General features: G+C 37.5%; 2 protein-coding genes and 1 long non-coding RNA gene across 3 annotated transcripts in view; 2 read left to right on the top strand and 1 right to left on the bottom strand.

The window, feature by feature from the left end:
- The window catches only part of LOC117155545 (uncharacterized), a 103,023-nt gene extending 93,163 nt beyond the window's left edge, over positions 1-9,860 (bottom strand). Inside the window, exon 1 of the mRNA XM_076623067.1 lies at positions 9,716-9,860. The gene's annotated coding sequence lies outside the window, so the exon portion shown is untranslated. The remainder of the gene's footprint in view (positions 1-9,715) is intronic.
- Positions 1-22,144, top strand: part of LOC117155204 (uncharacterized) — a 48,247-nt gene extending 26,103 nt beyond the window's left edge. The window contains exons 2-3 of the mRNA XM_033330926.2: positions 15,526-15,725; positions 18,165-22,144. Coding sequence (XP_033186817.1) covers positions 15,526-15,725; positions 18,165-19,718 — 1,754 coding nt within the window. The 3' untranslated portion in view covers positions 19,719-22,144. The remainder of the gene's footprint in view (positions 1-15,525; positions 15,726-18,164) is intronic.
- Positions 10,037-11,196, top strand: LOC143303414 (uncharacterized). The gene is made up of 2 exons (XR_013059643.1): positions 10,037-10,197; positions 10,595-11,196. It is a non-coding gene; the product is annotated as an uncharacterized LOC143303414 (long non-coding RNA).
- Positions 22,145-23,325: the final 1,181 nt, after the last annotated feature.

Raw genomic sequence — 23,325 nt, 5'->3', positions numbered from 1 at the left:
GTTTCCTTTGTAAGAGTCTGGACCGGTTAAATTGGATTTATTGGAAGGAGCAAAAAACTTTCTTTGTTAATAAAGAAGTGTACCATCCGGAGACGTCTAAGAATAAGTAAAGTTTGAGATTATTTTAGCAAGTGATTATAAAGAGAAAAATTCTCAGTTTTTTGCATGAGTTTAATGTGGCTTTGTGTTCCATTTCCTAAAGATGTGAGAAATATACAATAAAGTGAAATTAGTGGAGAGGCTCGTACGAGGCTGATTTGAATAATATCACCATCAATTCTTCCAAAAGATATTGTCTTTTGTCAACTATTAATAAAAAGAACACTTCTTTTCTAATCTTTATATGACGAAGATTCACCAAAATTAGAAACATCATTTGATAATTAATAATGTGCTAAAGTATAATGCTTCTTATACGCAACATCGAGCGTGAAGGAGTTAGGAAAAAAGAGGAATCTTAAAGTATACTAATCAGCTCCATAAATTTAAAAGCAGAAAAGGTGGTGATGCAACGAAAATCATATTTTAAATTCACTTTGGAATTTATGATTCCTTATGACGTTTCGTTGTGATACATAAATTCGTGGAAGCATTTCGATAATTCGATATTAATATAAAGCCAAAAAGTCTAGACTGATACATATATACTTCATCCAAGTACAAATATATCGTCCACAAAGAGTAGATTGAAGACAATCATAGGTGACTGCGCATTTTTCCAACCAACTAGTTCTATTAGAAAAATCTCTCATCCGCTTTTCAGTATTCGAACCGCAAAAATTGGTCCATGATTAATTGTCTGATTCCCTCCCGTTGAATCATTCGTCATTCGGGTTCAAAACACGACCACAATGCACCCAACCAACACTATAGAGTTGCCAAATGGTTTGTCAACCGTTAGTGAGACCAAAAGAATAGACCAACGACCTATTTTTTCTTTGGTAAATTCGACGATATTATTAAGACGTTCTAACAGCGACGCTATGGGACACCATGATTCTGTATGGGGGTGTGGTGCATGCGGGTACGTACGTAATTCGAGACGTTTCTCAACGATGCTTCTAAGTTTTTCCTTTTGAAAAACAGGCATTTTGCTCGTGGCCCTTTAAACATTGCTCTATTCGAAAATCGATCAAGATTGTCATCATGGTTCCACTATTATGGAGCTTTGGACGTATTGCAGCTTATGCTGCTTGCAGTATGATGAGAATATGAACTTGTGCGTTGAAACGTAGCGCGCGCGCGCACTGTGTCGATTATGCAACAAGACGCAGTTATTCGGCTCTAATTAAGGAAGTAGTAGGTTATTGTTCCCCTGTCTGAGAACGTTAATGATTGCGCGGCAGGAAAGGTATAGCTTTGAATCATTGCCAGGTTGGCAACAGTTAATATTCTTATTTACGATCTTTCTGTGGTATTCGTGATTTAGTAATAATAATACATTAGATAAAGAATGGAATTAACACGTTAACGACTACGCGAATACAGTTTGGTTATAGCATAACTAATATATGCATTTTTTATCGCACGTTTTTCGTAAGCGAGGTGCAATAACATATTTAACTCTTTGTTGGTATTATTCACACTAATTGCTTCATTCTTATTGGTTGCATTGTATATTCGCTTTCTAGTTAATACATTCAGAAGATTTAATAAGAAAATTATTACAAATGTCTAGTAAAATCTTTTATTAATCTTCTCCTCTGTGTTAGACTTACAATGTTGATGAAATTTTATATGTATGATGTAAATATCGTTTCCCAACAGGAAGTCCGGGGTTATAATAACACAAATATTGAAGAATATTGAGAAATTGTGTTTGCATAATTCAAATCTCAAGAGATTGAATTTAAGCATCCATAAAGCGTAAAAATTATTTCAGATAACAGAATAAAGATACAGAGAAGAATTATAGAATTTAACATAATTTAACATTTTTCTGTTAACGTATAAAACAGTCGATAATTAGCTTGGCATAGAATTATTGTAAAATTTTATTTCAATAAAAATGGCATTTCTGAGTGCCATATTGGCATTTCTGAATGCCATATATTTCTTCCTGAAACATTTATCGAGATACACCGAATAGCAATTACTACGAGCAAATAAAAATTATTAGATGGTTTAAATGGCGAAATAAAAGAGGAACGCGCTTTTTAACACCAGATGTCCGGCGTTTTAACGATTTTTCGACGACAGATACTGTAAAAATTACGGCAAAATTCGCGCCAGCTGTTCCTCGAGAGATCCTGCCCGGCGCGTGAGCTCGCCAGGACCTTTGTGCCATTGTTTCGCCGGGCATAATGCACTCGAATTGTGCACCGGAGGAAGGAAGGAAGGAAGAGAGGGAAAATAAAAAGAAGAGAAAAAAAAGACCGAATCGGCTCGGTCACACGATCGATCGGGAGGAAAAGAAAAGCCCTCTTGACTCTCGGGGCAAAAGAGAGGGCTTCGAGAGTGCTCTAGTCGCGTATACGCGCGTACTCGTGCGAGTCGGGAAAGTTGAATCTGAAAGAAAAAGCGTAGAAACGTTTGACAGATGTGGTCTCGCCGCAAGATGTGCTCGCTTTCAGCCAATATCGTGTCAACCAAATCAGAGTACCAACAAAACCGCGTCTTATAAGCAATCAAACTCCGCCATTAATTTTCTCCAAATATTCCCATTACGAATCATAATTTGAACATTTACCGTAGAAAACTTTTAGGTATATGTTGTATACGTTATAAGAAACATATTGAAATTTCATTAGCATTGTTGTGAAACATAACTGGCATCAGAAACCAATTTCAGATCGTATCATACAGTTTGATAGAATTTAATTAATTAATTTCACCACATGTACACTTAATCTTCTCGTTAAGCGTAGTAAAAACTCCATGATCATTCTCTGAATCGCTTCTCATTTTCAACTAGTATACGTATATACATATGTATATACATATATACAATTTGCAATTTAGTCGATTCTAGTCTTCAAGCTTAGAAGCTGAAACATTAAGGTAAAAATACAAAAAGTTCGAATATTTGTAGCTTGAACGTCGACGGCTTTTAAAACATCAGTCTGTCGACTCTTATTTTAACAACAACACTGTCCTCAACCGTTTCACGAAATCTCTCAGCGGGAAACAAAAAGAATCATCAAGAATGAAGCAACCAAATGACGATCGAATGGCAAAATGGTAATGTCTGTTAAAAATCCTACACGACAATTCTTCCGCGACCCTTCCAAATGGATCTTGATAATTTCTTGGGTAAACAGAACCATTGTCCTGTACAGTGTGTCTTTCATCGATGAATGGGGATGCTGGTTGATCCTTTTGTCATCGGAGATCGTCGATCATTTCTCTATTCGTAGTGAAGATAAATCATCCCGGGACAATCGTATCTTTCTCCCTGCTCGTGTGATTCTAACGAATTTTCCAATTGAACCTGAACGTTTGCTAATATGATATCATAGCAAGTCATCGTCGCTCGATTTGTTAAATAGCTGTTAAATAATTGTCACAAAGCGGATTTTTCTACGAAACCTGTTTAAGTGTAAAAAATACGCGATTCTTTATCAGATTTCTTTATGCGATATATTTTTTCAGTGTAAAGCTTAAGTACATCATAATTTATCATCGTCAAGCAGCTACACATTACAATGAAACTTGATAACAATGAACTGTATAAGCGAATTGTAGACACGATACAACAACCGATATAAAAATTGTAATCAAAGCAAAAATTCCGATTCGTCATAACTATTATTCAGGATAAGATTGTGGATAATGATTTTAAAAACCGAGGATATCATAACTGTCTTTAACCCCTAAAAATTATGCATCATGCAAAAATAGATAACTATTTAATACGGGAAAATAAGCTCCTAATAAGTACCAAAAAATTAAATAAAAAATCGTATTTTTTACAAAAAGACAACATTTTACACAGGAAGTCCGTGCCAATACTTTTGTTCATCGGCGTATATCAAGGGATGAGGTTCATCGATCATGGTGGCAAAACCACCTTCCTTTTTGCCTGGTGGAAATTTGTTCCGGAGAAAAGAACATTCGAATCGATTTCCTTTCTCCTCTTTCTACCGTTTTCCCCTCCTCTGAAGACACGTTATTCGTGTTGCCAGTTCCTTTCTTCTCGCCACGTCATTTTCTTCAACTACATACCATGACGTTTCTGAATCCCCGACACGTTCCCCATTGCAGAAGGGTAAGTGAATGTTTACCGTGAGTCATCGTCTATTCACGGCCCTCCTTTCTTCGTTACCGATAAAAATCCGCGGTATAAATAGATAAGAGCAATTAATCGCGAATCGAGCCGCGTCAGCGCCGCGCAAACGTTCGACTTCCAAGTATGTAATGAGACTCTGCAAAGGGTCGAGATGAAGAGCCAAAGATGGTGAGCCAGAGATGAGGAATCTTCGTTATACAAAATTTGCTAAACCTAAGTAACTCATAGTTGGGAAGATCGTAACTCAAGATACGATACATCTATATTTTATTAGATATATAATACACAAATGACTTATAAGATCACTTGATCTCGACCTCTTCTGTTTGCACAGTCACGTGACATTATATCGATTACAAAATCATAACTCTGAAGCCATAGAAGAAATAAAATGATGAAAGATGGATAAAAATTTCATTACGCGAACTTAAATCGTTTCAAGTGGTTCATCGCTGTATGGTGTATGCGATTTTTGTAAAATGAGGCGTTTTAAAAGCATGTTAACGTTATTTCTATTTTTCTGAATTGAACTATATTCTAGTACACTAATTTTAAAATCATAATTTTCTGGCGTAAGTAATTTAATACCTTTTAGAGCGAATAAAAAGCAACTTCGATTGGTTTATAAAAAAGTCCAATTCAATAAAGTGAATGAGATCACGACAGTTTCGATCAATGACAAGAATTCGTGCACTCTATTTTTACAATGACGTGAAAATGCGACTCCGCGATACTATATATAACCAATCAAACGCTGCGTTCCTTTAATCAGCTTCTGATCTCTGCAGACTTATTCGTCGCGACGCAATTATCCACGCTCCCGGAACACGATCCTCCAATTCCCTGTTCTGCGTTCGCGTCCTTTGATCTTGCGCATCATTTTTTCCCCGGCGCACTTTGTTCGAGACGCGATTCGTGGGCGTTGCGGGGCGATAGCGCAAAAAGAAAAAGAGAAGATCAAGAAGAGGAGGAAGAAAGGCCGGGAGTGTGCGCGAGAGTAACGGATACGCGAAGACAGAAGAAGCATTCATGGAACGACGACACGTGTTTCCTCGCGAGTCCCCTAGCAAGAACATCATCCACGAGAGCGAATCGTCTCGAGCAGCGCGAAACTTGGGTAATTGAACGCGAAATTTCCTTGTAAACGAACCGAGAAACGAACAGCCTCGTGGGAAAGTCGCCTTTTCCTTGGGAACTTCTTCTTCTCTTGGCTTTTCCTTCTCCTGGATCGAATAAATCTTTCCTCTGTTGATCGTCGATCGTACTTCAAGATTATCGTCTTGTTTGAAATTCATTTGAGATTACGACAATAATAGTAATTTATCGATATGAACGACACAAATGCTCTGCTACAAAAAGTGTAGAACGACAACAGCAAAAGATAACAACAAAAAGGAAATCAGAAGAAAAAGCAAACAAGGGCAAATATAAAATAGACAACATGATAGATAAAAGACAGGAGTGGAAAATACTGATTCGTGAGGCAGTTCATAGCTACGTACAACGATAGGAGGAATTATATTCTAACGAATTTACATATTTTGTGCTATAGTAAGAATCTCGTAAATATTTCCCCCTTGTATTTTTAATAAAACTACTACAGAGAAATCTAGAGAATCTTCTGATAGGAATTTTTAAGATTAAAAAACTTAGCATGAACCGTAATAATCAAACGCAAAATTGATATCAGCGTCGTCCTCTTCCTGTAGATTCCAAGTATTCCAATTACTGTCTCTGTTCTCAAACTTGAACAACAAGAACTCTACGAAGAATTCTTGTTTAAATCTCCACCAAGTCTGATAGCTTCTACAACGTCTTCTTGTCGATTGTCACTCTCGATTGTTCCTCTTCTTCATTGTCGAAGCTAACAATAGCCTTTGTCACTCGTCGGACAATCCTCGGCTGTTTATCGCATAATTTTCCGGTTGGAAAACGCTGCATCGATCGATCGACCGAAAAAATAATAACCAAGCGCGAAGTAAGAGAAAATCAGAGGAAATGTTGTTCTCTTTACGTAGGTTGTCGCTAAAAGTTCAACCGTACGTAATTTCTGTAAAATATCACATATTCGATCAAAGTAATCTTCGTATCATTCGATGCACTTTCTCGGCGATTATCTAACTTCATTATTCCAGATTTGAAAGAACTGTCAGTTTTACAATTCAAAAATTCTTAGTTACGGCCTCTTCGTTTACGGATTCTTTCAAAATAATGTATTCACTAAAAAATTGTCTAGGTGTGATCTTCCACAAATGCTAAATTTTCATTTCCCATAATTTTTACGTTAGTCTCGCCGAATTTAAATTCATAAGAAAGTCACATGAGCGTTTTAATTATCCGTGATGATCAATATTTTCATTATGAATCTTTTTGAAGCGTTCACCCTTTATACACGCTCTTTATAACGAATTTCCTTTTTAGTAGTTTTCTTCTTCTTTAACAAATCTCTTCTTTTCAGTTATCAGTGTGGTTGATAATAGACGGCATGACGAAGTTTAATGAGTGATATTATCAAATTTAATCTTCAGAAAAACATCTTTTCCATACGTACAAACTTAATCTCGACGATGCAAAATGTCTCACGGAAGGAAGTACACAAAGGAAGATTAAAGATCATTAAATGTGCGAGGTAAGGGGACGAAAAGCTAGATAACAAATGATTCGCCTCGAAGACGATCGTCATGTTTTCCATGCGAAGATTGATGAGCAGAAGGAAGGGTACAGCTCGGCCATTTTGCTTCCCTGCCCTTTCTACGCATATTTTAATCCTCGAATCGCTAGTTTTTCCACTTCGGTATAAAAAGCTCAATGTCGGATTAGAATCAAACGGAACGTGCCTTGAAATAATTAATGAACCTCTTTCCGCTTATTCGGCCAGGGAATAATGAATACTTAAATGCATCTTTCACAGAGGAATACATTAACATACTTGTTATGTTGTAACGTATAAAGTGTTCGATTCTTAAAGATTCGTACTTCACTGAATTCTAACTTGGGAAGTATACGTTTATATATTTGTAAGCGTTAAAAAATCCGAACTTTATGCAAAGGAGAAAATTCTCAGCTCTGAAACGATATCCAATGATGCTTCTATAAATACAAAAGTATTTATTGGCAAGAAAAAATAGTTTTAAGGAGTTGATATAATAACATGTTACAAGTAGACGTTTATTCATTTATGGGAAATTTAAATGTATTAAAATTTATAAGATGCACATAATGTATACACACGGAAGTAAAGAACTGTTATAATATTTAGAGAGAGAGTAAGACAAATCTCGATTTAAGCTCTGCTTCTTTAGTGGTATTCACGAAAACCTGATTTTGTATAACATCCGCGATATAGTTATAATCTATGCAACATTTTAATCGATGAAACGCCTGTATCGGTTTCGTGGATGTATTTTCTGCCCCAGATTGTGAACATATTAAAACGTTTCTCTTACCAATTATCCTACTATACTACATATACTACAGGCAGGTAAAACCATCACAAAATATCTAAAGATTCATTTCTGCGTAACATCAGGAATATGTAAAATTTTATTTACCTTTACATATTACGCGCATTGCGTTTCACACATTTAAATTTCCCATGAATGCATAACGATAGCGTCTAATAACAACCCATCAAAGTGTAATATGTTGCAATCTAATATCTGAACATTCTAAACGTTCAAACTGCAACGAGGTCATACCCGGTAGCTGTTTATTTCCAAACACAATACTCGATCGTTGAGGGAATGGCCCGCGGCGTGACCCACGAAAAATCGTGGAAAACTGGGAAAGGAGAGACGCGTCTTGAAAAGAGCCCCCTTGCAGAGAATTTTTCCAAACGAAGGGACGAAGGAAGCTTCGTGTCCCCCCTGAAGTCTTTTCACGACTTTCTCCAGCAGGCGTTCTTGCCACCCATTGTGCAGGGATTGTGAAAAGTCAAAACTAACCGTTAGCTAGCGACTCGTACGGTTCGTAGCCTTTTAAATCGGCGCGTTTCACATGGCCAGAAAGAACTGGATGGAAAAGGTGGTCTTAATAGAGTATGGATAAAAGCCGAGAATTCATTAGGAGAGTTGCTAGACGTTAATGTAAAGGGTTTAGGACGCGTGGTTAGTCCTGAATCTCTCATCGTTGCAGAGGAACCACTCGGTGCAAACATAGTCCCGCGAAAAAAAGAACGGTCCCTCGTAAGCGTACCTAACGGGTTCGTCGCGTAATTACTACTAACGAACCGTTTGTTTCGCTCGACGAGACACACGGTGACTCACAGGTGTGCTTTTAGTATCGAGGTACCCGGCGCCAAAGCGCACCGAGATTACATAATAGCCGACGTAACGATTCGCGAACGTTGCACCGAGATATTCCGTTGCGCACCGAAACAAAGATCTTCGGTAGTTGCTCGTTAACGATTACAATAATTAATAATAATTTAATATTCGACGGTATTAAAGCCTTCTTCGCGGAGATTAGAAACTATGGAGGTAAGTGATTTAAAATGTTTTTTTATCGTGTATCATGTTATCGTAGATTCTTTTTTAACTACAGTTTGATTTTTGCTCAGCTATTGTTGTACCATGGATTTTTACGCATTTATGGGAAATTTGAACATGCGGAATGTAGAGATGTATATAACGAAATATCCAGAGTATTTTATAATGTTATAGTAACTGACTAGAAAATATTATATAACGACCTGCATAAAGAGTTACGTTAAAGAGGAAAGATTGTACTTTCTTATTCTCGAATTGAATTCTTTCGAAGCTGGGCGGAGAGATATAAGACGATTTCTTTGAATTAAAAATTTTAGCGAAGTCGAATTTAAATCATTCTGTTTGGTTCATTTTACTGTACAAATGGTGTTATATCACCAAATTATATTGCGATTAGACATACTGGAAACTTATTTGATTCATTCTGCGTTAAATTGTATTACTAAAATATTGCTAAATTATATTACGAAGGAACGTAAACGGAATGTCAATGGAGATCGATGTCGTTTTCTGATTTTGACCAGCAAAACCTTAATGACCGGTTCTCATTAGCGGTATGCAGCAATAGTCGGAACTGATGTTCACTGATGCATTTCAGTTCGAGGGACCAATTATTATGACAGTGTTTTTAGAGAGGGTAGACTATGACGGTTACGAAAGTCTTATTAATAGCGGTTCGTATAACAGCAGGATAATCGGTGAAGCAATGCACCGTGTTTTGAGGCAGTGCTTGTGAGAAAATGAAGATAAATACCGACCCAATTCGATCGTATTAATCATGGGAAAACGCTAGGTTTCGTAACGAGAATGATGAAGAGGAAGGTATGTCCGAAGAGAAACAGTAGCGCTGGTTCATGAACTAGCTGGATTATACTGTCACGGTTAACTCTGCGCACCAGAAAGTAACAGCACGCAATAACGGTGACCGTTTTTATTATAACTTGCTTGTTTTATCTTCCGTACGACTCGCATGACGACTGTCGATGCATATGGTTCCCACCTCCGCTTCCTGGTTCCTAACGAAGCTTCCGGTCTCGTGACAGCCCGTCCTGGTCCACCGCTCGTTCCGTCCCAACATTACAGCTTCGCCACTTTCACGTCGCATTTCACCTCCGAGTGATGCAGACTTCCTTCCTCGTGAACTACCGGTTTGCGGTCGCGCTCAAATCACCGAAAGAAGTCAGAGAAACACAACTTTGACTCGCTCGTTAACGCTTATCGGCGACGCGACATTGGCGCCACGTGACTGTTGACTAGTAGCAATAATAATATAAGACGTGGAAGACTGCGCGTTAGACAGAAGGTTATTTTATTATGTAATACGTGCAAAGATAAGTTGGAAATGTGCAACTGAATTTTGCCAATGGAGCTTTGTTTCTAAGCCAGTCGAGTTTGAAATCCTGTCAACGTGAACACGTGGACTTTGCAACTTTTTGACTGAATATACGACTGGACGACTGGTAAATTGGTGTTCCCGTGAAAGTAAGTTAAACATATAGAATAAATTTGTTGTTTAGGGCTTTATTTTTTAGGAAAGTACGTTTGAACTTGTTTGGTTAAAAATTGGCGCGATATCGATGAATTTTCTAGTACAATTTTCTAGGCTTCAAACGAATGTATTTTATTATAGATTTTCAATTTATTTTTGGATGAAAAATAACCTTCTGCAGATTATACGTACGTTCTTGAATTATCTATTCTTCTTTTTCTACCTTTCTAATAATTCAAGTTATTCTATGAACACGATAGAAATCATACTTTATTCCCTCTTGACGTGAAAGTTACGTTCTAAACTAATCAAAAGCTATAGTGTTCAGAAAGATCCTCATTACCTAACATTAAAATCCCGAACTATTCCAGAAATATTATTTATGTTTAGACTTGATTCAATTCCCAATGTTAATTTAATACAAGGGACTCCACGTGGATGCATTGAAAAATAAGAAAAAAAGAAAAACGTGAGGAAAACCGAGGGCGTTCACGCCGGCGATTCATCAGTGAATAAATAATTCATGGTGTTTGCGGGGACAGGACCATGGCGGTAAAAACGTCTGGGGCCCTGTTTAACCAGGATGACGTTCCGGGACTGACAGGAGGCAGATGAGCGTGAAGGAACAAGGTGAAAAATGGAGGACTGTTAAACAGGATTTTCGATGTTGACCGAGGCAACGGAAAACGAGGACGGTACTTCCTGAGGGAAGCACGGAAGCTTCGTTTCTTTGATCTTCGTGGGACCGACGGACTCCGTTCGACTGTCGAAGAGACTTTTCTTACTTTTTCTATTGTACAGAAGTCGAGAATTAGGTCTCGGTTTAAAGTCTCTATCAAATTATTGTAGCTCGAGTTTAGACGATTCGATATCTGATGCAACATTATCAAATTCTATATAGCTAACAATTATAAATACTATGCACAATTAATTACGTAATGAATAATTACATAATTCAATAATTTCAATAAATTCAATAATTTTTTAAATAATTTCAAAGTGGAAAATTCTGTGACAAAAATTCCTAATATAACGAATTACAATATCTGTAATTTCATTTTCTTTTACAAGTCGCAAATATCAAAAATTTTCGAGGGACACTGTATTCCAAGAAAAAGATCGACTTTCTAAAATCACGGATGCAAACTGAAAGATCAAAGGCATACCTCCCACAGTTCTGCTTCGAAAAGAATAAGTTAACGGTATTGATTTTTGAAAGAGTCACCCGGTATACGTGACAGTCATGCGTTATCCTAGGATCTGAGGAAATAAACGGTTTCCTGAGTGAAACGTGCCACTGTGGTGTGGGCCAGCTACGAGGGACAGATAAAACATACGTCGAGGCACGTTTGAGCCTCTTCCACGCAAAGAACCAACCAATGCAATGCTTCAGCATTTCCGTATGTTCATAAATATTCATACATCTTTGTATTAAGAGTTCGTGAATGGAAAAAGGGACTGTCCTTGAACAAATGTCATAAGGGAAGAATATCCAACTTCATATACCTCTCTCTTCATCGAATCGAAGAATCATATTTGTCAAATCGAAGATCTGTTATCGTTCAATTTTGGTTGATTAAGCGATGCCTGAACGACGATGTTTGATCGGGACCTTCAACTCGCTGAGACAAGGCAAGAAGAGTTACTGGTTTGTATATACTCTCGTCGAAGAACTTTTGGATCGACAGGATGCGGGTCTACAGGAGGATTGCCTTATTTATGAGCCATTCACAACTGCCTAGTGTATATACTAGTTCTCAAATTTAATGGACCGTGAGAGAAAGAGAGAGGATGCTGACTCTCTAGGATTCTTTAATTCGAAACATGTTTTCTGCTCTCGAAATACTACCATTTGAATAGAAAGATATATTATACATATATATCGATCATAAACATTTACGTAGATTCTTTAAATTTGGTGCATTACAGAGAAGATTGTTTTAGTTGTATTTTTGCATCAAATTTTGTATTAATTTAACGCAATAATTGAACGATTTTAAAAGTCAATAATCAATTTCATGTTATCAAAACCCATTTTTTTGTGAGTTTTAAGATAAAATATACGTTTTTGCGTCATATTGAACATCTTAAAAACGATGTTGCGATATTAAATCGAAATGAAAATTTCTTTTCCGGATAAAACGGATACATAAAATGTAAGAAGTGTATACAGACATTTGTGACTGACTGTATATACAATCTCGGCTCAAAAGGTTTCATAAATGAATCTCTTCGCAGAAAATACGATTCGCCGATTTCCCGCCTCAAACAGATGTTTCTTCGCTTTTGAACTACCAATAAAAAGAAACACTCTGGCTATAATTTTCTGTTTGCAAGATGGACGCCTAAAAACCGAAGTCAACGATGATTCACACGTTTCGTAATTCCGTTCCTGGAAAATCACACGTAGTCCGTAATTGTATCCGACAAATAAACTGACCTTGAAAGCAGCGTGTGATTCACCGTTGCAGAAATGTTTCGGACCAAGCGATTCGGAACCGTGCTTCAGCTGGAGCGAGATTAGAAAATTCGTTCCAGAAACGGCAGCGTAGCTCGGAGCTGCTTTCATTTTCCATTTTCATGCGAGCGAAACTCCGTTGGCTTAGTTTTCCATCGACGTTTAGTAGTGGAGAATACGATCGATCATGGCGACACTTTCGCGATAATGACGTGCTCAATCTCTCGCGGAATAGGTCCAAAAACGGTCGAGGATTTGCTACACACGAGACACTACAGCGTCCTGATAGGTAGACCTGTCACTTCGTAATAATTTACAGACATCATGTAGTAATTTGTGCCAGTATAATTTATGCGGACGCCGCGTGCAGTTTTCCACAGTCGTTGGAGCGAGAAGAACAACCACAGAACTCGCGTTACGATTTTTAATTCGCACTTTATCGATGTAATACCGAGTGACGGGAAAATACTGCAATTGAAAGTTTTGACGTAACTTTTTTGTAAAAGATGTTGAATTTTATTAAATATTTCGAAACTAACAACTTCAACAGTTGAATGATAATTCTACTCGAACTGAACGACTAAAGTTAACGACTGAGTGAAAAATAATTTCCTATCGTTTCAAACTGCTCCGAATCCTAAAAAAAGACATCAATTTAATATCCGGACGTAATATTATCTCTTGAAAGCTATCTATTAGATTAATTTATCATGGATACAATGTTACCCCAGTACGATATTTTTATTCTAGAAATCAATAAATCCACTACTCTATTATTACCCAATATTAAATGAAAAGCAAAAAAGTGATTGTTTGCGAAGGTTATAAATAACATCGCGGCAATTCTATTAGGAGACGACAATATTCAAACAAAAATGGCATGGAGTGAAATTTCACCCCTGATAGCTTCTGTCGAAGGCTAAGCAAGGTATAAATATCCATCGATGTAGAGTTTAAAAAAAGGCAGAAATCCATCACATTTATACTTATTCCACTCACGAAATTCACAAAGAATAAAATACACACAAAATAGAAAAATACTCAACAATGACTTTTATTTCATTCACGATGTGAGATTTTAGAACTTTATAGATTTGTATAATTACATAGACGATATATACTATAATATTTATGAATCTATATCTCCTACATTCGAAAAATTCCACAAATACTCTTCTGTTAGCAAGGTGATGCACTTACACCACTCTCGAAGCTATATTGCCGACGTAATTTATTAAATTGTGCAGTTCTATACCCTGTAAGGTAAAAAGCATTAAAAATGTTTTGTGTCATCATGGGTGTTTCCCCTTCGTTTCTATCTTTAGCAGTGGCAATCGATGCGAATATGGAAATGATCGCGGACTATTCGGTGACCATCAGCTGGTTTCCGTGGAAACCAGGTGGGGGCGTGTGTCGTAGGTCGTCGAGCGTAGGCTGGTCGTCGAATCCATCCGCGTGGACGTACACCAAGCGGTCAGGAATGCAGGTGAAGGATTTCCACGTAGTTTCTCTGCGCCAATTTACTTCCTTATTGGGCTGAAAAATGTCTGGAATCCTGTCCATCGCGTCCTTCCCGATATTTTACCCATGAACGTCCTTCACTCGTGATAAGGAATTCCTCATGGAAGGTTAATGGATGTACTTAGCCGATGACTCGTTTCCCAACCACTTTGTGCACCTTCTCGTGTTACTCTGCGCCGAGTGTTCAATATAATAGGCGAGATAATACAATGGAACCGGGACAACTCGAAAATTTCTATACAACAATTTTGTAGCTGTGAAAACTCTCTACAAATGGAAATATGTTTAAAAGTTATTTCCAATCATCTGTCGTGTTTAGATACATTATTTTACCTCTGTGATTTGGATTCACACAAGAAGCTTAAGTTTACTTTAATAAACATCAAATCAATATAACTTGTGACTCAAATTCACAATCAAACTTTGATCACCGTTACCTCAAAGTGATAGGAATATGGATATCTATATGTCTTATAATGAAAAATTATATATTAACCTACACCTACTATAACATTCATGTAAGAGGAAACACGAGTATGTGTTATAATCTATCATAATAACTAGCAGCAATAGAAAGAGTTTGATTCGATCAATCTAGACGTCGAATAAAGAAGAAATGTTAAAAAATTACTTTAAAAAGTATCGCAAAATAATTCAAGCATATTTAGATTTATTGTTTCTCTAACAATCCGAACCAATTATCATTTTCTGTATAAAACCAACGAATACCTCAATACCTATAAACAAAGCTGTATATACATACGTATATGTAGAAGATTCCTTACTGGCGTCGCGTCATAAAATTGGAAGACGTCGACGACAAGGGTGTAGTAGGAATCCCCGGCGTCTATTTCTATCTTATGGCTGAAATAGTCATTATGGTCGACGAAACGTGGGTGTGTTTAGGTACTGTTTCCGACGGTAATTGGCCGGGGAAAGGGGAGATGAACCGTAAAGAGAGAAAGCACCTAGGGTGCCTGCGAGACCCATCCTCGCTCCTATGCCGTTCAATTGAATGACGTCAATCTTTTGATTACCTAAGCTTACGCGATTCATCCGCCCGCGTTCGAGCGGAGAAAAAGCTCGAAACATATTATTAAATTGAAGTCGCAGTCAACCGACGAGTCAAAGGGAATGTCAACTGAACGCATTGACAACTTTCAGATAAATTATGCACGGTCGACAGGGTACTTTTAATTAGATATGATTGGAGCGAAAGGCCACCGCATACATCCGCAAGTACTGCACGAACAATCAGTATAATTCGAATCACTTTAGGCTGTGGCACTGATTGATCCGTATTAAGAGTCTAATTTTCTTTTTTCTCTCTCGTTTGTTCCAGGCGAACTGTACGTGGAGGACCTAGGTGAGAGGCGGATCGTATCCATCAGAATGGGATGGCTTTGGGTCGAGGGTACTCCCAGGCTCCCGTTGAGGGCATTGAACCTACGACAAGCAGCACCCAGCCTATGTCAACCGCACGCACTGGCTCTTGGGTTCACACTCAGCAACTCGCAGGGCCACACTCTTGCCACTTTTTGGGTAACTTCTCAGTTTTTTTATTGACTACTGAACTTACAGACAGAGAAATTATTTTTTGATATCAATCTTAACGATCTTTAACCTTTGGAGGGTATTAGAAGGTTTAAGACATGTCAGGGGAAAGTTAATTTATGTCCATGTGGCACTTTCATGGCACTCTCACAAAAACCTGAATCAGTATCTAATTGCTTCACTTACAGTCACTGAATATTACTCATTAAAATTATTCTTTTATTTAAAAACAAATTGTTAACTTTGTACAAAAATTCTGTTTTTGGAAAAACTTATGTTTTACGAACACAGGACGTCCTAGGTTAAAGATATTTATCAGCAAACATGTCAGCGATCAGTTCAAACCACTGTACGTACACTATAAAATGTATCTAAATACATATTTAATTATAATTAAAGTAGAAATGACAAAATGAGATAGATACACGTAATTATATCTTATGGTTATACCTATTTCAATAAAAGTACACATTAATATCAGAATAAGAATGTGATACCGGTCATTTTGATTAGTTTGACAGCTTTAACGTTAAAAATCGAAGGCTTGACTCTCTTTTGACATTAGATGTTAACTGATTCGAATCTGTGTTTCAAGATTTCGACCTTTTTGTCGGTATGTAATTCGAGGCATAACAGTATCAGGAACCTGGACGTGAAAGAAAGAAGAAGTGGACAGGCGAGATAGAATAATTCGCCGCAACACGCAATGTAATTACATGTAAATGGCTTTTATCCGTGGCACGATCCGTTTCCTCGCCCGCAAACACTTTCTCGTCTTGGTCAAAGCTCCTGTTTTGCTAAACGCCGCAATTTCTAATTACGCTCTGCCAACGTCTGCAGCTCGATTTCTATCTAGTTATACAATCCTACCATCTATCTCGACTCTTAGTTTATCAAAAGTTTCGATTCATTTGAATTTCTGTGCTAATTATCTGTATCCAGCAGTGTATTTTCTTTGACTTTGGTTGAAATTCAAGTTTAAATGGCTGAAAATATATTTTATGAATATATTATACATGTGTTATAGGAAGCATTTTGAAATTTCATTAACGCTGTTAGGAGACACGTTTATGTATATTTCCAGATTGTTTCTACCGTTAATGAAATGCCAAAAAGTTTAGTTATAATACATTATAATCATAATTCGTATGAGTCTTCCATTGTAAGTATACAAATACCTTCATGAGTCACTGTAGATGAACCTCTCAGAAACTAAATTAATCAATTCTTCTTGTAAATTTGCCAATTTATTATCCAGATACATGATTAATGTGCAATTGTATAAATGTCACTTATTTCTTAAGAATTGAACATTAATCGTGTAGCTATGTAATGAAATTGAGAAATTCATAAAAAATTGAGTTTATCAAGGTTTTGAAAGGAACCAATGAAAAATTCATAAAGGTCGATTGATAAGATAAGGAAGAGACGCGAAGGACGCGAGCAGGTGACGTAACTCGTATCCGTACGGGGTGCGGAAGGTAATAAGGTCAGTAGGCAAGGTCAAAATCCGCCGGAGCGATCACGACGATAAGCGGACGCGTGGGAGATCCGCGCGCCACTCTCCCATGACCCGGCATTGTCAAGGAGTCCCACCATCCTCCTTTCCTGGCAAACGAGTTCCTTCGCCTCGTTACCTTACTGACTCAAAGGACGTTCGCGCGGTCATCCAGCGGCGTCTCGCTCGGAGCAACAAAGCTTGAGTCGCCATTCACAGATCTTAATAATAGCCTGTAATTGAGTTTACAATCGGCTAACAGACTCCTAACGTCGGTTTCCTTGAATATTTCAAGAATAATTATATAGTAGCGAGGGTTCTCTAAGACCCATTAAACGAATGACATAGGACGTGGCTAGAATTTCAATCGCTACATTAGAATGAGAAACACGAAGTATGAACGAGGAAAAGGGAAAGATTCGTCAACTGAACACCTTTCGTTAACACCAGTAAAACGACTCAACTGCATAAATATCCCTCTCACATTTTATAATACTATGTACAAAACATCAAAGGTATAGTTTATAATATTCAATGAATACAACATCAAAAGTGAACTCCTTATTGAATGAAGTATTGAAAGTATACTTTTTATAGCATTCGATGTATAAAGCAAATCATTGTTTAGGTTTTATCTCTTCAAATATATGGACAAAAATATGAATTTGCACAAACGCCCGCAGACTAATAATTAATACACAATATTTACATAAGATATATTGAACATATTCTTCGAATCCTATTGGAAAAATAAAAAATAATTTCGCTTCAGATTTCCACTGGAATTCGAATTACATTCGAGACGCCTGGATAGAAGTTACATTGATCCATATATAAGTCAGAAAATCTATGTATTTAGTACTGAAGAAAATATCTAAGAAGTATATATCCAATATTTGTTAAGACAAAACTACTTTCCTGTTTTACAGGCGGATTCAGAACCCGTGTACTGGTCCTGGGTGAGAGCAATAGCAGCAGAATTGGTCAGGCAAACACCATTTCGAGCCCAACGCTGTCTAAACTTCCTGGAGATCCTGACCATCTGTCCAAGGGGACCTGTTCCATTACCCGACAGTCCCACAGAATCCAGAAGACGTTCCAGAAGCGAGTTACGCTGCTGGACCAGTGACTCTCCCACAGAGAAGGAGCCTAGAACAACCACGACAATCTTAGAAGAATCCAGACGAAGAGCGAGAAGCGAGTTACGTGGTTGGTCCAGTAGTAACTCCAGCGACGAAGATCTGTTAGGCGACTTTCGAAGTATTCCAACGATAATAACAAAGGACCAGCCGATGACCAGGACCTGGGGCTGCAGCGAAAGCAGCGAGGGAAGTGACGATAGTCTTCCTTGGAGCGGCGTGTGTCGTTCCAGCGTGGATTCCGTGGACTCAGCAGTGTCTATTCCTGAACCAGATACCAGAGAACAACGGATCCAAAGGTATAAAGAAGCCAGAAGACGAGAGAACGAAGCTAGAAGTAGAAGAGTGCTAGAAGAAGATGCTAGGAGACGAAAAGACAGAGCTGAAGAGAACAACAACGATATCCTAAAAACTTATGGCTCGAAATCGAGAAGTAGGTTCTACTCTGGCAACGACAATGACACCTATTGTCTAACATCCATAAAGAAGGACAACGATAGTGGCTATGAAGCTTCTAGACTAAAAAACGAGAAGAACATCATTATCAGATTGCCTCCTGTGAAGCCTAACGAGTCTTCCTTAGTCAGATTCGAAGACGATCATCGGAATGAGGATGATAAGAGGAACAATAATAGTCCCAGAAATGGTAACGCGAGTCCTGGTATACTTAGAATGGATATGAATGAGAGAAGAAGTCGTGCAAGAGAGAGGAGGAGCATCAGAGAGAAGAGCCAATTGCTTCAAACACAGCAATTTACTAATACAACTGTAGAGACTCTTCAGGAACGTAAGGAACGATTGGCCCAATTATCCTCGAGGATTCCAGTGCCTCGACAATTGTCGCAGAATTCGAAACTCGCGGAGAATTACAATTCGACGGCTCTGCCTAGGTCGTCGACCTCTCTGTCGGTTCTGACCGAGCCACCTTGCGAGGAAGACGTGGCCAGGCTCTTGGAACGGTGTCAAAGGGTAGACCATTACGTGCCAGTACGAGAGAAGCTGACTCTGTTCGAATCTCTGTCTAGACTAGGTGGTCGACTGGCTAGAAGCACCGAAGATCTCGGTCGAACGTCTTCGAAACCGAGTCCCAGAGGGAAGCAACGTGCCCGGTCGCTTCACGATCTCAACAGAGGAGCGAGGGCCGTTCCCGTCAGGGAAATGTGTCGATTCTTCGAGGGAGACGTTGAACAGGATCAGAATCAGAAAACTCCTCTTGCCAAAACGAGGTTCAGTGACCCTGTGACACCTACTAGGAGTACTACGTGGAAGGATGCTGCGAGTTCCAAAGGCAACGACACGCCTCACATAAGATCTTCCACGAGAAAGAAACATTATTTAAAGTAATGGTTGTGTTCGAGGTTCATCTTTACAAGTCCTAGATCCTCCTGCACAATAACTTACTAACTGATAATATTAATGACTTGACAAATTGCAAATTGTTTTGCTTATACACTTTTTCTTTACAATCTTCCTTTGCAATATCACGCGAAATGATCAGATGACTTGTGGATTCGTAAAATCTAATTTTCTTTCTTAGCGAACATATTGCTGTTAGATATGTAACTTACGAAGCTCCACTAATAATATTAGCTCAATTGTGTTAGAGGATGGTGTTTTCGAGTTTTCGGTGTCTGAGGCTCTGATGTGTCTCTGCTGAGAAATTCTTGTTCGAAAGCAGGCCTTTCAGAGGAACATACTCTGTCCTAGATTTGAGTGATTAGAGTCACAGAGAAAAGCGCCAGATCTGATACTTCGATTTCCGATTCCGTAGATTTACTGGTATTATAGACCGAATCGTGAAGTTAGAAAGGATCGATATCGATCAGTTTAGACGCGAATCCGCTCGCTTGACTGCGATGGATCGTCACACTCGTGTCGAGAGAAAGTCGCTGCCTGGAGCAGCTGGTTTTTTTGCTCTCCAGGATTTGAACTGTGCTCGATTCGAGGTTCCGATCAGACGTTTCCACGCGACACGAGCATCGACGATGCCTGGCAAAGTACAGGAAGAAATACAAGGTTTTTGCGAGCGCGGTTTTGTCAATTTTTCTTATTTATTGTATTTTCGTTCTGTTTTTTGTACGAGATTCCCCGGAGCCTAGCGTAGTCCACGAACGTGATTCGACGTCACGGATAAAGAGCGCATCGAATCGAAAGATGAGGAGGAAGAGAAAAAGAGAGGGAATAGGAGAAACCGGTAATTTCCATTCACTAAGCGATTCTCGCGCACGAAACACCTGCCGAATGCAAGTCGAAGGCGGTCTTCGATCTCTCGATTAACCGACCAAGACTCGTGGAATCGTTAATATCCGGAGATACGAGAGTTACAAATGAGAGACTGAACCATCCTGAAAAGTTCTACGTATTTTGTTGAGTGGAATGAGAGATAAGTTCTTAAGAGTTCTTACGGAAAGTTGCAATTATTAAGTTGTATAAATAGATTAACGAAGTTTTTGAAACCGTAAACAGTTAGGGGTCCTTTAATTTTGTACATAAAGTAATTATATTCAGGTTGTTCGAAAAATTCGTAAAAATGAAATTTAAGAATGATTGGAAAATGACATTTGTATAGAACTAGAATTTTATTGAATAATCTATGCATTGTTTCTTTTTGTGATAATATTCTACTATTTATTAGATTATTTTCTCGCAGAATTTTTCAACAACCAGTTCTTTCAAATGGTGTTTGAAAGATTCTAAAGTACTCTGGTTTTTGCCATTAAAAAAGGTTTTATAGAGATTAGAATAAAAGTAAATGATTCAAATGTAATGGAACATATTAACTGGAATTATTCTTGTTTAATTAAAATTATGACTTTGGTTTATCATTTATTATTTATTCTATTATCTCACAAAAATTTCTAACGAATGAGCATCTTCCAATCATGAAAAGGCTACGAACGTTTCAAACAATCCTATATTTCCTTCCACGCGTACCTGAACGAATAAAATTCGCATTTAATTCGCCCGTCGTTTGATCAGCGATGGCTGTTGTAAATAATTTATTTAGTTAAAAATCGGAAGCCGGGAGAACGTAGCCAGCTATTGGTCGGATCTCGAACATCCGTTTCAACGAGTGGCGCGTGAACTAATATCGACTTCCGTTTGCTCTTCCAGTCAGGACGAACATTTCCATTCCTGTTTCTCCTTTGCTCTCCTTCTCTCTTTCTCATTCGTCTTTTTCTCTTTGAGTTCAACTAGGTCATGCGAACGGCCCCTGAACCGTGTATCTCGTGACTCTTTTCTTTTGTTCCGCAAAAAAATAATCGCATTAGGAACCAGACGGAAAAAATAGAAGAAGAACGACTTTTAACGATGACGAGATTTTTTTTCTCGAGGCGATTTCCTTTGCCTGCAACCTATCGATTAACGATGGCCAAGAGATATCGAATTATCATCGAGAAATAGCGCTAACTATATAACGAAGTGCCAAAAAAGAAAAAGTGTTATGTTGCTTTTGTCGAGAAGAAATATGAAAATGTATAGAAAAATATAAATAATTAAATCTGTATATACTTGTTAATTTTAGGATTACAGAGATCGATATAATTTTTTTGTTTCGTGTCTCGGTTATTTCAGATCGCAGAAAAGTTACATTGGAATTACCTTTTATGCGATCTGCAAAGCGATTATTTATTACATGTGTATAAAATATATATATATATTATTATTAAGATATAGTTATATTGAGTTGGTTCTGTGAGAATCGATCGACTGATGTTGGAAACGTTTCGACGATAATTTTATACAATAAATTAATTCTTCTAGGTAAAGTAGCCTTTCGCTAATCAAAGATCGAATCCATTTATTTTTCGTATCTTCGTATACGCGTATCACATAGGAAGCCGTATGTACGATTGTGTGACAATGTACGATAATTCGAAAAATTAGTGTGCTTTGTGTAGAAACCTGTAAGCTGATGGAAGTATAATGGAAATATGTATGACGATTAACAGCGGGAAGATTAATTTAAACGACAGTGAATTGATCGAGCCTTGGTGAACTTTTGTATTACAAATCTAATCGAAATTTTTAGTTAATCACCTAGTAAATTTGTCGAATCGCTCATTAAAAAACGCAACTTCCAAAAACACTTTCCAAAGAGCAAAATAAAATATTATAAAGTAAATAACAATTATAAGATAATTATAACAAAATACGAAAAAATTGGATAGTTTGTAGTAAAATTTGTAAGATACAAATTGAATAACGTATGGCCAGTCTTGTCACCATCAAGTATCTCCACTTTTTAGAAAAAAATCATTCATCTTTTTCCACAATAATTTGCTTCAAGTCTTAGAAGGATTAAACTGTGTCAAGAATGAAAAGATTTTATAAAATGAACAATAAATAATTATAATAATATGTCATATTTCGTGGATAAGGTAAATGATATTAAATATTCCAGCCAAAGTTCGATATCGTCTTGTTGGGAAACAGAACATTTGTAATTAATTGGTTTCTTTTCCCAATCAGAGACAACATTTGTTCGAATTAAACATTTCAATGTTTGAGAGAAATTGAAGATAAATAAAATTGTTCCCTAATCCTACCAACACAATAAAGAATATATTTATTATCAAAAAGGCTACAAACTTTCCGAACAATCTAATACGTATAATAAAAACGAATGAAGAGTTCGAGAACATATAACGAATGTATAAATAGGATATTTATGTTCAGTAATTGCTAACATGATAAATTACATTTCTATGTTTTTCCATAATACAGAATTTAAAGAGATATTTTTTGTACTTAAAACGATTTTCAAAGTTTTACTTTACTTTCAATTATCGAACTATGATTACAGATTAAATTTAATCAATAATAAAGATGTTCTCTATTTATACACTCGCAATGTGCACCGAAGAAATAGTTAACCTGCAGCAAAACAACCTCCAGCAAGGCTCGATCGTTTTCGCGTCAGCAAGCCGACGACCGTGTTCAGGGTGTG

The sequence above is a fragment of the Bombus vancouverensis genome, chromosome 12, assembly GCF_051014615.1.
Source record: "Bombus vancouverensis nearcticus chromosome 12, iyBomVanc1_principal, whole genome shotgun sequence".
Lineage (NCBI taxonomy): Eukaryota > Metazoa > Arthropoda > Insecta > Hymenoptera > Apidae > Bombus > Bombus vancouverensis.
This window is presented reverse-complemented; position numbering and strand designations above follow the sequence as displayed.